Source organism: Dendrobium catenatum, unplaced genomic scaffold, assembly GCF_001605985.2.
Source record: "Dendrobium catenatum unplaced genomic scaffold, ASM160598v2 fragScaff_scaffold_847, whole genome shotgun sequence".
NCBI lineage: Eukaryota > Viridiplantae > Streptophyta > Magnoliopsida > Asparagales > Orchidaceae > Dendrobium > Dendrobium catenatum.
The window spans coordinates 800,890-816,708 of NW_021319309.1; the positions used below are offsets into that span (position 1 = coordinate 800,890).

The 15,819-nt window shown below is 32.8% G+C and overlaps 1 protein-coding gene across 1 annotated transcript in view; it reads right to left on the minus strand.

Annotated features, from left to right (window-relative positions):
• Positions 1–1,921: 1,921 nt before the first annotated feature.
• The window catches only part of LOC110104038 (ruvB-like protein 1), a 21,974-nt gene continuing 8,076 nt past the window's right edge, over positions 1,922–15,819 (minus strand). The window contains exons 3-12 of the mRNA XM_020832977.2: positions 12,684–12,815; positions 12,373–12,522; positions 11,813–11,968; positions 9,204–9,338; positions 8,958–9,023; positions 8,775–8,881; positions 7,920–8,019; positions 7,729–7,820; positions 2,529–2,598; positions 1,922–2,440 (exon numbers count right to left, since the gene is read on the minus strand). Of these exons, the coding sequence (XP_020688636.1) occupies positions 2,351–2,440; positions 2,529–2,598; positions 7,729–7,820; positions 7,920–8,019; positions 8,775–8,881; positions 8,958–9,023; positions 9,204–9,338; positions 11,813–11,968; positions 12,373–12,522; positions 12,684–12,815 (1,098 nt within the window). The 3' untranslated portion in view covers positions 1,922–2,350. The remainder of the gene's footprint in view (positions 2,441–2,528; positions 2,599–7,728; positions 7,821–7,919; positions 8,020–8,774; positions 8,882–8,957; positions 9,024–9,203; positions 9,339–11,812; positions 11,969–12,372; positions 12,523–12,683; positions 12,816–15,819) is intronic.

The following is a 15,819-nucleotide window of genomic DNA, read 5'->3' on the forward strand; positions in this document are numbered from 1 at the left end:
TTTTATTTTGAGATTTTATTTTGGACGGTTTTGTTACTTCTTCTTAAAGCAACTTTTTAGTACAAAAATTACTAAAAAATTGTTTTAAAAAGCAGTAAGAAAACCATTCCAAACAAAGTCTTAAGACCCCTAACATTTGCTGTGGCTTTCTTATAACAAAGCTTTTGGAGGAAAAATTGGATCAGAACATCCAGACCCAATTTTCATTTGAGGCTTCAAAAATTTATACATGAATGTAAAACATGTTCTCATGTATTGTAAAGTATATAATGAATGATGTGAAATATATTAAAAATAATAGTTTATTTTAATATTTTATGATAAATACATTTTTTATTTTTTTTACATGTAAATATATTAAAAATGTCTTATTTTATTGTAAATCTGTATTTACCTTTTATGATTGCTCCATGATATTAATTGATGATAGAATACATAAAAGCTCCGTTTTTTTTTTTTTTTTTTTTTTTTTTTTTTTTTTTTTTTAATACATAAAAGCTCCTTTGATAGCATGAAGGCCGCTATCTTTTTTTATAAACTATATAGATTCGGGGGTAGACAAGGAATGAAATATAATATGTAAGAAATACTAGGATAAAAGAAAATAGAATTAGGATAAAAAAAGTTCAAGATATTAATTACTAAGCAAATCATAAGAAAAGTCAATTAAATTACTATTCATGCATGCGCAACCCTTTTTTTCTTTGAAAAACTTGAATAAAAAAAGTATTTTTGAAGGAAAATGAATAAAAAAACCCAAGGCTAACAAACCAAGTGGCATTCATCTAATCCTCAACAATCCTACTATCACCATAATTGCATCAAAAAGACCTTATATTATGGCTTCGATAGCATCCATCATCATTTAAAGATCAAATGATATTCATCAATCACTCGAGCTTTTTATCATCATAATATAATCCTTCATAAAATTGTGTTATTATGCTCGCACCATTCATATATATTTTCATTCACGTAATTTACAAATGTTGTTTAACATGACCTAAGTGAGGTTCCACCTTGATTTTCTAAATATCTTATTTTTTGTTTGAAACAATTTTTTTATTGCTTCATATACATTATTACTAATATAATTTTTTTTAAATACAACGACATAATAATAATCAAACAAAAAACATAGTTACAATAAGAGGCATCTTATTGAAGTATAGCTAACTATTTAAAGTTGAATATCCCTTAGACTAATGCTTCCTTTGAAACAACTATCTTACTGCTTCATAAAATATTTTTTTAATACAAAAATTAAAATTTTTATACTAAAAAATTATTTTAAAAAGCAGAAATAAAGTTATCCCACACAAAACCAAAATTTTAATAAAATAACAAATTTTTTAGCAATATTAGATAGTATTTTTTTATCATAAAAATTTTCATACAAAATTATACATTCTTCCGCAAAAAATTTTAAAAGGCAAAGAATGTCGACAGGCAAGTATAACAAAATCAACTGAGGAGACATTTCTGAGGCTAGGATCCGTCTTCTAAAAGTTTGGGAGAGTAATTTTTTTAGAACATTTAAGTTTCGTTTGGGACGACTTTTTATTGCTTTCTAAAACGAAATTTTAGTAAAAAAAAATTTCTTTTTTAACTAAAACTCCGTTTTATAAAGCAAAAAAAAAAGTTGTCACAAACGAAGCCTTAACCCAATTAACTCAAAACTCAAAAGCACCTCACATACGCAAAGCTTGAATCAAAAACTTCTTAATTGATAGTCAAAATTTCCGACCAACAAATCAAATTGGTCTACATAATAGGAGAGTACTTAAAAATAATTTTTGAACGGCTTTCATAATTTTATGAGGGAATTAATATTTCTCTATCATCTTTGATGGGAAAAAAATGCGATATTTTTATAAGATGCAATAAAATGATAAGATAGAAGTATAATAACTCCAACAAATAAATAAAAATCGGTTGCAACAAATAATTTCCATAAAAATTCTATGACCAAACAAATGCAAAGAAAGCAAGTAAAAGGAAAATTTGTTGTTACAGGAAGTAATTTGAATCTGTCAATAATAAAGGAATCGACCAAAACGAGACCTAAATCCTGCTTAATAATAAAACCTCAAATTGCCATTTCAAAGCTTACATAAAACAAATCCAAATCAAAATCTCAGCATTTTCTTCTGCACCTTTCCTTCAAAATCTAACACCCACATTTCATTGGCAGAAGAATCTCCTCCATTTCTTTCAATGACAGCAGAAGCTCAGAAGCAGCGATGGCCAAATGACGAGTGAAAACTGAAGAGAAGGAATGAATGATAGGAGCATTTGGCGATGCCTCAGTACTTGAGGTTTGTTGCAAAGATGAACAGTTAATGGATCATCAGGAGATATATCTCTCCTGCTGCTCCTGAAGAAGTCTAGCAGAAGATTTGGCGTCAAGATAAAGAGCACTAACTTCCTCAATATCAGCCTGGTGGAATTAATTTGGCAAATTTGGTTGGATTAAAAAAATATTTGCATAGAGAAATGGAATAATGATACTCTCTAGTTTGTGATACCTTGCAGATTTTATCTCTTCCATTTGTTTTGGCCACAATGCTGGCTGGTGACATCAACTGAATGGCATGCCTGAATAAGAAATATATGACTTTATTAGCTAATTTATAAGAAAAGGAGATGCAGGAGATGGTTGTCTCAGGCTGCACTAGATTTTGAGATTTTTGATGAAGATCTAAAATGCGATTTAGATTTAGACGTAACAAACGAAATAAAAATGAACTTTGACAAGAAAAAACTATTAATCATAAAAATGGTTCAATGGTCTTGGAATCCCACAAGTCAACCAATCTTAATATGAGATTCTTCTGCACATGAATTAAGATTTCTAACCATTTGATCAATATGTTAGACCGGTCCAAGAGGGACCGGTTCAGGAGGGACCGGCTATGCTTCTATCGGGGGCAAAACGCCTGTTCCGCACGAACAGAGCCTGCCACTCTGCGAGGGGTCCAACATGCAACAATTAGGAAGGTTTTAGGTGGTTTAGAATGGAAAATTCAAATGAGGGGTTGTTTGATTATATGCTTTAAGTAGGATATTTTCCTAGGGTTAGGTGATCTTATCTTTTGTTGAATTTTGGAGTCTTCTTAAGTTTTAATTGGGCTCTAGCGGCATCTAGAGATTGGTAGAGCTAGATTATCCTCTCCAATTGAGGAGTATCTTGTTATTTTCTTCCACTATTATCAATTAAAAGAGTTTCTATTTTGTTATTCCACCATCTACTCTTAATTTCGGCTCTTGCAAACTATTGTATTTCAAATTGAGGATCAATTGAACCTTGGCTGAATTTTAGAGGCGTCTGGAGATTGGGAGAGCTAGATCCTAGTCTCCAATTGAGGATTAATTGAATCTTGTTGTTTTCTTCCACTATTATAAATTAAAATAGTTGTTATTTTGTTATTCCACCATCTCCTCTTAATTTTTGCTTTTGCTAACTGCTGAACTTCAAATTCAGCCAAGGTTCTTTCATTTTTCTGCAAGCGTTTTCTATCACAATCCTCTTATGATGCTTAGATTAACTTAATTTCCTAAATAAGCCATTAAAAATTTAATTATTAAAAAGGAGGGATCATAAAAATCATAAAATTCAGTGAGATAAATGGTTATAAATTGGAAATTATAGAAATTTTTTGTATTAGTTTTGAATAAATATGATTTTTCTTTATATCATTAACAAGACTCCGATTCATTGGATTCTTTTATTTTTCCATATCTTCATGCATTTGCATCCAACACTTCTTTTGACAATCATACACATCTTGCAGGTAAATTAACATTATGATCAAACTCTGTTCACTACTGAAGCTGGATGCCAAAGGAATCTAGTCCATTGGCTTGACAGGTTTGCTCGTAAATGATTTATGATTTATCTATAGGAAGTGCAACAATTAACAACCAAGTTGCTCGACAAATATCAACTTTTCGAAGTACAATTTTTTCAAGGATGGTAAATGGATGTGGAACTCTCTCTTTTCCCTTTTGAGACTATGCTTCCTTTGGGTACTATAGCTATTCAAAACTTATGACCTTCTTTCAAGTGAGATCAGACAAATGAAATATAAAATTTCATATCTCCAAACTCAAGTTTCATATTTAAAAAGTGAAATTTCAGTCATTCATGAAAAGATCGATTTAAAAATTTTTTATCCTGGAGGAGATATTAAAGAAGTTGCTCGATGGCCAACGCAACACAACTTTGTCGGAGGTGAGGGATCCTCCGGCAACCAAGGGAGAGGGAAAAACTCTAATCCAATAAGGCGAAGGGAAGAGCAGGAAGGGGAGATTATGGAGGGAGAGGAGAGAATACTTCCTTTGGAGCCTATTCCTAAGGAGGAATAGCGTAAAGGCTATGGGGAGAGGCATGAGGAGGTCGATGAACGAATGATTGCTGAATTTGAGAGGAGACTGGCTGAATTTGAAAGGGAATGGCTAATTATGATCGAATGGGTGCCAAATTTAAAAGGGGTGGGGCTGAATTTGAAATGAGATGGACTAATTATGATCCGAAGGGTGTTGAATTTGAAAGGAGAAGGTGGGAATTTAATGAAAGAGTTGGGTACGAACATAAAAGAGATGATTGGGACACTTGGGGGGGACCACCCACTTGGAGAATGAGAAATTATGGAGGGAACGGAGGCAATCCGAGGGTAAGGAAATAGAAAATGTTTATTTTTTTAGGGAGATGATGCCCATATGTGAATCTACAAGATGGAAAGATACTTTATCGTCAATAGGTTGACGGAGAAGGAGAGACTGACGACAACAATAATGTTATTAGAGGGAAAAGTTTTAAATTGTATCAGTGGATGGATACAAGGCGACCCATACGGACATTGAGGGAGTTTATGAACTGCTTGTTGGAGCGTTTCTAAACCAGTAGTGGAGGAGACTTCACTGAGTAGTTATTTGCCCTGATGCGGGAGAGGATAGTTATGGAGTACCGTGAACAATATGAGCACTTGGCCAGTCAACTTGACCAGCTATCGAAGATTGTACTGGAGGGGAACTTTACGAAAAGGCTCAAACCAGATATTCGAGTAACAGTCAGAGTGATGAGGCCTAATAATTTGGGAGAGACTATGGAGCTAGCCCAATTAGTGGAGGATAAAAAGCACTTGGAGAGTGGGGCTACAGGCAGCAACTCAAGAGATTCATACAAGATGACGACCACCTTTTTGACATCAAAAAAACCGACACCGGGTACTCTTAAGGAGACCCTGAAAGAGAAGACTGCATAAGGAAGACCAAGGGAAAACTTAAAGAAACTCACAAAGACGGAGCTATAGGAGAAGAGGGTGAAGGAGCTGTGTTTTAGATGTAGGAGAGGTATACACCGGGGCACAGGTGTAAGAACCGAACTCTTTAGGTTCTCATTGTTTGTGATGAAGAGGTAGTGGAGGAGGGTGTCTTCTTTCCACCTTGAGGACAAGGTGGGTCTTTGAGAGAGGAGAATTATTAGACTGGTCCAGGAGGGACCGGCTTTGCTTCTATCGAGGGTGGAACGACTGTTCCGCACGAACAGAGCTCGCCTCTCTGTGTGGGGGCCAACATGCACCAATTAGTAAGGTTTTTAGGTGGTTTAGGAGGGAAAATTCAAAGGAGGGGTTGCTTAGAGAATTCCACTATGATTGTATGTTTTCCTTAAGGTTAGGTGGTCTTGTATTTTGCTTAAATTTGGAGTCTTCTTAGATTTTAAATGGGCTCTAGAGGCGTCTGGAGATTGGGAGAGCTAGATCCTAGTCTCCAATTGAGGATCAATTGAATCTTGTTGTTTTCTTCCACTATTATAAATTAAAATGGTTGTTATTTTGTTATTCCACCATCTCCTCTTAATTTTTGCTTTTGCTAACTGCTGAATTTCAAATTCAGCCAAGGTTCTTTCATTTTTCTGCAAGTGTTTTCTATCACAATCCTCTTATGATGCTTAGATTAACTTAATTTCCTAAATAAGCCATTAAAAATTTAATTATTAAAAAGGAGGGATCATAAAAATCATAAAATTCAGTGAGATAAATGGTTATAAATTGGAAATTATAGAAATTTTTTGTATTAGTTTTGAATAAATATGATTTTTCTTTATATCATTAACAAGACTCCGATTCATTGGATTCTTTTATTTTTCCATATCTTCATGCATTTGCATCCAACACTTCTTTTGACAATCATACACATCTTGCAGGTAAATTAACATTATGAACAAACTGTGCTCACAACTGAAGGTGAATGCCAAAGGCATCTAATCCATTGGCTTGACAGGTTTGCTCGTAAATGATTTATGATTTATCTATAGGAAGTGCAACAATTAACAACCAAGTTGCTCGACAAATATCAACTTTTCGAAGTACAATTTTTTCAAGGATGGTAAATGGATGTGGAACTCTCTCTTTTCCCTTTTGAGACTATGCTTCATTTGGGTACTATAGCTATTCAAAACTTATGACCTTCTTTCAAGTACTAAAGCTAGCTTAGCGTGCATTGCGATTGTTGAAAAAAGATTCCTTGATGATTGCAACTCCCTCTTATTAGATTTCATATATGATAATTGCTCTTATATTTTCTCAACATCAGATGGTTACTTGAAGAACTATATCCTTCTACGCTAGCTGGTGAGCTATTTTCTGACCTTGAAAATTAAGTAAATCTATGATTATAAATAAGGATTTTTTATGCATGTAAAGAAAAGTATTAGCGAGCCTAGCATATAACCTTTAAAATTAAAAGATTTTATAACTATAAATGGGATTTTTTTATGCGTGCAAAAAATAATTCCATTAATAATCTATTTTGAGTATATGCCGCTAGATGTGATTCTTTGAAATGTGATATAATTAGAGACTACAAATTTAAGGGATGAGTTATCTCGTTATATTAACTTGAGGGCTAGAATGTTATTTGGTGACTGGTGATTAGTTTAATTGCATAATTAATTATTTTCAAATCCGATATAATCTAATTTTTCTAATTAAAGTGTGAGTTTCAACCAAGCATCTGATTGTCCTATGATTCTGAGCTTTTATGCAATATTTCTATTTAACAATTGTTAGATTATCATTTCACAAATTTTATGTATTTTCCAATTTTCATTTGTAGTTACTTATAATTATCAAAATTAAAAGTTTAAACAGTAAAGTCGGCATTGTGTGTGATGTGGCGTATCTCATAAATTTATCCAAGATCTACATTATAAAACCCAAGAACTTAAGATGCCTTCTATTTGTGCATCTTGGCCATTCCCTCACATGCCTAATCTCACCAATAAAGATTCTAAAGGTGAAGGTGGGGTAAGGTATGAACTGAAATAATAGAGCTTTCTTCAGAAAATATACCTCAATCTAAAAATACAGATGCGTGTGAAAGCACAAACATGATTTGTATGTCCTACTTGCAAATTAGAACAAAATAAAGTACACAAACTAGGTGGTAGAAATTTAAATTATGAACATAAAGCAGCACATAGGAAAAGACATTAGCTTATAAAAATAGTGGTTAATTATGTTCACTATCATGACAAATGACCGCTTAATTAACATGTGTAAGTTATGAAGGCATGGGCAAGTTAGAAATGCAGCAGTCAAAGATGAATTTGCCTACATTAACCAGTTAGGATATTCCATATGGAGATAAGATCCAACATCAGTCATTAAACAAAAAATTGAATTAAACTTATCAGAAAGCGCACAATAGAAGACATCAACAAACCTTAATGATGCATGCTGTCCTATCTCTCCAAGATAGGCTAAGCTCTCTTCATCAATAGCCAGCTCTTCAACTTGAGCACGAATAGCCAAAATCTAACACAACGTGAACAATTGGTTACAGGAAAGTTCTGTTTGTAAAAATATTTTATTCATTTAAAGAGGGATAAGATGGTTAAAACCATAGTTAAAAACCTGAATCATCTCAGTAGGACCATAAGTTTCTGTACGTACAATCACAAGCCGATCAAGTAGGTCCACTGGTATGCCATGTGGACTAGTCATATCTGTTCCTCTGGAGGAAAAAAAAAGTACAGAAAAGCATATGGATATGCATAAGCGTAAGTGGACCCTACAAATAGCATATGATACTAAAACAAAATTACACAGCTTTGAAAGGAAGTTGAGAACCAAATATTAAGATGGCTCCTTGAACTGAAAAAGACAGCTTACGGTGCAATTTTTTTGGCAACCATAATTTAGTTTACCTTATTTTAGTTCTTCACCTAGGCTAGATTTAGTTAGCCTAAATTTTGTTTGCTAAACTTTGGTTACCAAAAGGCTAAGGTTTCATTTGGGACGGTTTTTTTGCTACTTCTTAAGGCAGCTTTCTAGTTAAATTTTTTTAATTTTTATATTTGAAAACTGCTTTAAGAAGCAATAAGAACGCCATCCCAAACGCAGCCTAAACTAATGATTTTAGCTATTTAGTTAAAATTTAAAAATCAAAGCAATGAAAGTAAAACTAGGCTAGACTAAAATCTATTCCTTTAAAAGTATCAGTTCAAGGAATGGTTTTTAATCTACAGTTGTTAGCATGTTGCAGATGTTTGTGCTTAAATTTTATATGGCATTTAAATATCGCTCATTGGAAATTCACTCCATGAAAAATTACACAACCAGCTTATGCCTTTAAAAATAAAACTAAGATCACTAAAAATAAATGATTAACTACCATTAAAGAGAGTCTTAAATATAACATGCGCTTCATAATTAGAACAAGTTGAACAGAAGTGCACTCAGCCAAATTTTAATGTTTTTAATGTATACCTTACGTTGCATATTCCTCTATTGGTAGCAAATATGACAATTGGTGATAATGAGCTCTCCAAAGCACGATTGAGGTAAGAAAAGCATTCCATGTCAAGCAAGTGAACCTGCAAATATGATTTGCAATATAAGAGCTTAGCCATCTGCGACGAACAAAATACAGAAATTGACATGACAACTTACCTCATCGATGAATAATACCCCCGGTACAAGCTCCGCAACGCCTTCATCAATATACCTATTAACCACCTATGCATTTCATAAAAGCAAAGATTTAATATACCGATTCACCATCATGAGATTGGTATAATTTTATCGAGCTTTGAGAGAATGTAATCTTAGCAATGTTAGATTAAATGTATATCCACAAGTGAAAAGGCTTGCATGAAGATAACAAGTCTAGAAGATATTTTAACAAAGAAGACAAACCTTGTTAATTTCCTGTCGTAATTTGTCTGTGATCTCAGTTTTCCTAGGTTTCATCATCTGCCCCATAAGAGACAGTATGTCCTGCCCTCCTTGTGGGCGAGCATTAGCAGCATCAAGATCATGTAGTGTAACATCCTAATTAAAAAAGAATACTTCATGAGCCTGTTTCTCCAAACATAAAATAGAAGGTACAAATATTCCATGTCCAATTCTGTTTTAGTTGAATTAAAATGGTAGACCAGCAGTGAGCCACAAAAAACATGAAAGACAGCACAGATAACATGCTAGAAGAATATGTCATAAGGCCATATTTTTTATGAAAAAAGGGAAGGGGCAATAAACAAGATTACTTTGGGAATATTTGCAATCAAAGACGCAGATCATGTAAAAGTGTTATGTCATCCCGAACAAGTAGATTAGCGAAATAAGACATAAAATACTTCATATTTGATTGGTCAAATCAACATTAGCCCTGGTGGCCTTCATGGATCCTCATTCTTTCCAATTGAGCGTGAAACAAGGAGCTTACTGCATTTTATATAAATATTTTGCACAAATTCTAACATTGTTGTTACTAATCTACCTTTTTCCTTCTTAATCATCCCACATTAATTATATTTTCCTATCATATTGGTATGCATCTTTTAACCACTATTAATCAATTAGATAGATGATGCTCTCACCGTCTTTCTAATATGATCATTTCTTAATCTATCTTCCAATTTGTATCCTACACTCGCATTTTTGTCTCACTCAACCTAACTGCAAGCTACATTTTTAATCGTTCTACACTCAAATCCATATGAAATAATCTAAGCATTGTCATCTCATTCTTGAGTCAACCTGTTGTTTTATAACATTTACCATATTTCTCCATGATATCGTCTTTTACCACATAGTACTCATAAAGCACTTTCAATATTAACCATTTGATCTTACTTAACAAATCCATTTTAGCATTCCCATTTTTTGAAACTCACTCAAGTTGGCTATCAATGGTTTTTTATTGCTTACCACTCAAGTCTACATAACACAATCAAACCATTGCCATCCCAGCCTTGGGCCTTGACTGAGTTTGTTGTCTTATAAAATTTATAATTAGCCTTCCAATGATAGACTTTATCATGTAGTACTCCTAACGCAATTCTTTATATTAGACACTCAACCTTCATTCCAAAAAAAAATATATGCTCATTTATACCACTATTCTCTTATTAATAGATCTAAGTTATCTAAACATATCATAGCTATATAATTGTTCTTCCAATAGTATTGATTGAACATAATTGAATTCACAACCACTAAAATTACATATCAATGTCCTCGATCTTTGTTTTACAAACTATATGCCTCTCACCTTAAACATTTTTTCCCAGATTATTCTTACTTTTTCCGTATTATAATAGAGTTTTCATCTATAACATGTGTTAATTGAAATAGCATACACAACAAAATCTCACTTCAAATAATCTATGTAAAATTTTGCATAGCCAACACAAAAGAACACAAATATGATAACGATCCTTGATGTAATCATATGATTGTGTATCGCTCTACAAGCCATAAGCCCCCCATATTCAACATTTTTTGCCGCTTGTTCTAACTTTTTTACTTATCACAATAGAGTTTTCACCTATGAGAACCATTATTTGCAAATAGCATACACAACGCTACCTAACTTAAAATAACCTTTGTAAAAATTTACATAACCAACACAAAAGCAAACAATATATAATGATCCTTAATATAATCATATCATAATTGGGAATTATTTGCTCAATCCACAACTACTTATGAAATTAATCAATAACCCATTATCTCGATCACTCAATTTTTACTCAAATAACTACTAATAAAAGGTTAGCACTCCATGCATATATTATAAAAATAAACAAAGCATGGTCAGCAAGAGATGGAATGTAATTCAAACTGAAAAAGATAAGTTTAAAACAACACTTCTATCAAAACAAACTTTTTTGAGTGTCAATAACCTGATTGCAAATCAAACATAACTTAATAAGGCCACTCAACTTTAGATAACCATGAAAAAAGTACCTTTAACTTCATGAATACCAGTTATAGGCATTAATGTAAGTTATGCCACGCTGAAAAAAATGTGTAAAAAATCACATTATTGGCAGCTAGCTTTCAAATACAGCATGATATGAACAAATATGACGTTCACCCAAGCACTCTAGCCAAAACTTAGGTCAATTAAAATAGAGGAAACCAGAAAAATTGTCACAGGAGACAGAAATGTATATGATAATAGGAAATACAAATAAAAAAGTAGTTACAGAAAAACTAAATCTTAAAGAAGACTGTTGGAAATATGGATGTTGGGTAACATATAAAGAAAGTGAAATAAACAACCTACAATTTAAGTAAATGCAGTTTTATAGCTCATTAAGTAAAAGTTAATGAACAATGAATAACATCCATGTAATAGGAAATCATAAATATTAAAGTTGTCGCGCATACATATAAAGATGGTACCCTCAGCAATCCTTTGTCAAAGCATAAATAATTCAGAGAAGAGTTACATATATTACAGCAGAAAACTAATCTGTTTAATACCAGTCAATTAATAGCAATGAGAAATATTCTACCTGCACAATTTCCTTTTTCTTGTGCACTTCTCCTTTGGGAATCGGAACATATTCTTCAGCTTCGAGATCAAATTCTGTAGCAAATGCATCACACCTACCTACTCGCTTAACAGCACCACTATTTGCTTCAATGTATATTACATCACCTACAGCAACCTGTAGTTCCCATTAGCAATCAAAAAGTGTAAAATGCCAAAATCATCCATGCTTTTGAGAAAAGGATAAAACGAAAACATAAGAAAATTAAGGAAGGCATGATTGTTTGTTACTGCTCAAAGATGTAAGACGTGAAATTAGGTTTAATTTGACAAAGTTTTCCAACCCACACAATTCAACACAACAAACCGGAAAGCTTTACCGGCTACCAAGTGGTATGAGCTTTCCCAGTTACTGCTCAGCATGGCAGCAATCAAAAGCACTGCTTGCTGCCACACCAGAAGAATATTAATCGAGGATTTCCGAGGGAGATTATGCAAAAATTCTAGTCAAGAATAATTTGCTTGGAGGGGTTCTGGTTAAGAATTAAGAATAACTTTTTCAAACTAAATACCATAAATTACCTTTTCTTTTATTAGAGCATCATAAATGGTGGGATCCAATTTCAGCTGTTTGGTTCCTTTGACAGTTTTTAGTCCAATGATGATGTGACTAATACTTTTTCCATAGCCTCCTGTTGTACTCTCTGTTTCTTCTGGAGAGAGCTCAGTCACCTGTAAGAGGGAGACAACCAATGAATCCAAAATCACAAAAAAAAAATGTTGGAGACCATTAATTTAACATAAAATAGTACCAATTTAACAAACATAAAGTTGGTCTTCATTAGAATACAAAAGAAAACACTCAAGAAATTTAAAAAAATATGAAAACCAACCTCTCCTTCGTAAACCTCCTTGTTCTCCTTTATACGCAAGCCTATAGCTCTCCTAAAATTTTCCATGAGCACTTCAGTCTTCTTCACCTCTGATGAATAAACCTCTGACCCAACCATTGGGCAGAATGGGACCTTAACATAAAGAAAAAATAGGTACTAAATACCACACAATATCTATTTTAAGAGAAATTTATAGTTTAAAAAAAAATAAAAATAAAAATTAAAAAAATTAGAAACACTAATAGACAGGTGCATATGTATCATATACAAGTTAATATTTGGCGCTACAGTGATGTATTACAACACAAGCGTATGGCATAAAATAGTAAAAGTAGGTTCCTGGTAAATAGTGTAATGATCCATGATTAAGGAGAAAAGTTGCAGTTTTATAACAGCATAAAGCAGCAAGCATGCAGCAGATACACAGGACAACAAGGCCAGGTAAATTGCGTATGATGGTATACTGGGCTTTTGAAGCAAAGAACATGCTAGATTCTGGGAAGAAAGAAGGAAGAACAGCTTCTGCCTGAAATTTCCAGTATAAATGCTGAGCTCTGATCAGCATTCAACCAATGCAATGCACGTTCTGAGTTTTGTTGTGTTCCAAAAGATATATCCTCATGCTAGAGTGCGAGAATTTAATGCTATCTAAGCTCAAAAAGACCCAAAAGCGCAGCAAAAAGATAGAAGAATTATTAGATGGAAAATCTCCATATGGCAAAAAATTTAAGAGGTCTAGCACAATTGCAATCTAAATGTTGAAATCTATACACAAGCAGTACATATCCAAGTACTTGGAGAGATTTTAAAGCAAGTTGCCACTTAGGTAGTTAGAATCAAATACAGCGATGCCAAATGCACGTAAGTTGGTCACCACAAACACATGTAAAAGCCAAAAAAAGCAAGGCAAGGCCAACAGAATTCCTCCTGTAATGTGAATAGCAGTGTCTCTAGATTAGGGGTGTCAATTTTTGACACAACCTGAAACACGACCCGAACCCGACCCGGAAAAATCCGGGTTAGGATCAACCCGGACCCGAAACGGGTCGGGTTCGGGTTCAACAAATAAATCCGTTTTAAAAATCGGGTCGGATTCGGCTTGACCCAGCAACCCGAAATTGACATGAAAACTCTTATTTGACTAGGAAACCCGAGATTGACCCATTTTTGACCCGATTTTGACCCAAAAAATCGAAGATTAACCCGATTTTGACTAGAAAACTAGCAATTTTAGGTCAATTTCGGGTCATTCGTGTCGGGTCGGGTTGACCCGGACTCGAATCGAGTCGGGTTCATGTCCGGAAACCTGACCTATTTTTAAAAACGGGTCAGGTTCGGGTTGACCCGAATAGTGTCGGGTCAGTTTAGGGTTCGACCCGAACCCGACCCGTTGACCCGAATTGACACCCCTACTCTATGACGTCAACTAATGCGATAAATAGAACATTCTTTAACAATAAATGCCTAGATTTTGCCCTGTAATTGCAATAAGTGAACTTCTGAAGTTGTCATTGTCACCAAAAGGGCAGCCACCAATAAAAAAATGCAAAAATTGACTCAATTTTGAATGGTTAACTATGATGGGGGTGCATCCAATATGTTATATCCATAGTGTGCACAATTAATGATGTAATAATTTTAAGTTGGATGTTGTCACGACCCGGCCCAAGGGCTCGAATTAACGAGACAGGAACAGACGGCCGGACGGTAGATTAAATTTTTAATTGTTAAATCTATCAACAATATCTTAAAAGAGCCACAAAAATCTTTTAAAAAAAATACTGAACAAAATCATTCAAATACCTTTCATTTGGTGTCTCACGTCGATGATATACATTTCCACCTCTCCTTCTCATTTTAATTATATTAAGTTATACCTGTAAAAATTGTTAGAGCAACTAAAATAAATTACAGCTTAGGGAGTAACACATGTTTTTGAACTACAATAACTCAAGGTAGTTGAAGCAAAATGCATGATCTCTTTTCAGTCCATATCTTATATTTTAATTTTATATGTATATATTTGCATTCATCATATCTGTATTCATATCTTTTTTATTTCTCATAAAAAGTAGAACCGTCACAAGAGTCACTGCCTAATTTAGTATCACTGAAAGTACTTCTTTTTCCTATATTATTTTCTTTTCCTTTACTATTAACATGGACGGATACATTACGTCCCCAACCAGTAATATAAGAGAATGAGCTACATCAGTCAATATGCACATGCAATCACATATATCTAGTCATATCATCATTATAATATATATCATGAAAAGCAGCATGTAATTTTTCATTTAACTCAGCGTGATTAATCATTGGGTATGAGAGATATAAATCATGTCTAATTAACAATAAAATTTTCATAAACGTGCTTTCATTTTTAAAACATTTAATTAGAGAAAAATAAAATTATTACTGTAAATAAAGAACCATTAGTACTCACATTTATTTAAGGGATTTGATTTCTTCACTCGTACTTCATGCGAGGTCAAAAGATTATCACATATATTAAATAATTTCTTGTTTATAATCTAACTTAATAATTTCAATTCATTTCTTCTCTTTTAAATATACCCTAGGCTCTCTCTCTCTCTAATTTAAATATCTAAAAGCATGTAAACTATTTTTACCAAATCATTAATCAAATTTTATTTTTATTAAGTTAGTAATTTAAATATAATTATTTTCGGATTTAAATAACCCCTAATTTTAAAAATCCATAATTTTTTCTAAATCCATAATTTATCCAAATTAACCTTAACAAATTCCTAAATTAATTTAAAATAAATTTAATTTTTGGTTTTATTCAAAAATCATAATTTTGAAAACATGAATTTCATTAATTTCAATACATTTGCATGCCAAAACTTCCCCATTATCTATTTAATCATTAAGGCTTTTTTATTTTCGGATTATTTTAAATTAAAAATTAGAAAAAAAATGATATTTTTTTCAAAAAAACAAGATTATGAAAACCAGACCAGATAACGAACCTGAATGATAGTTCAGTCGAACCGGATAACGTAATAAATAATAATATTATTATAAAAATTTTATAAAATTAACAAAATAATGAAATATAATAACCATATAATTTAATATAAATTATTGCTAATTTATATTAAATATTTAA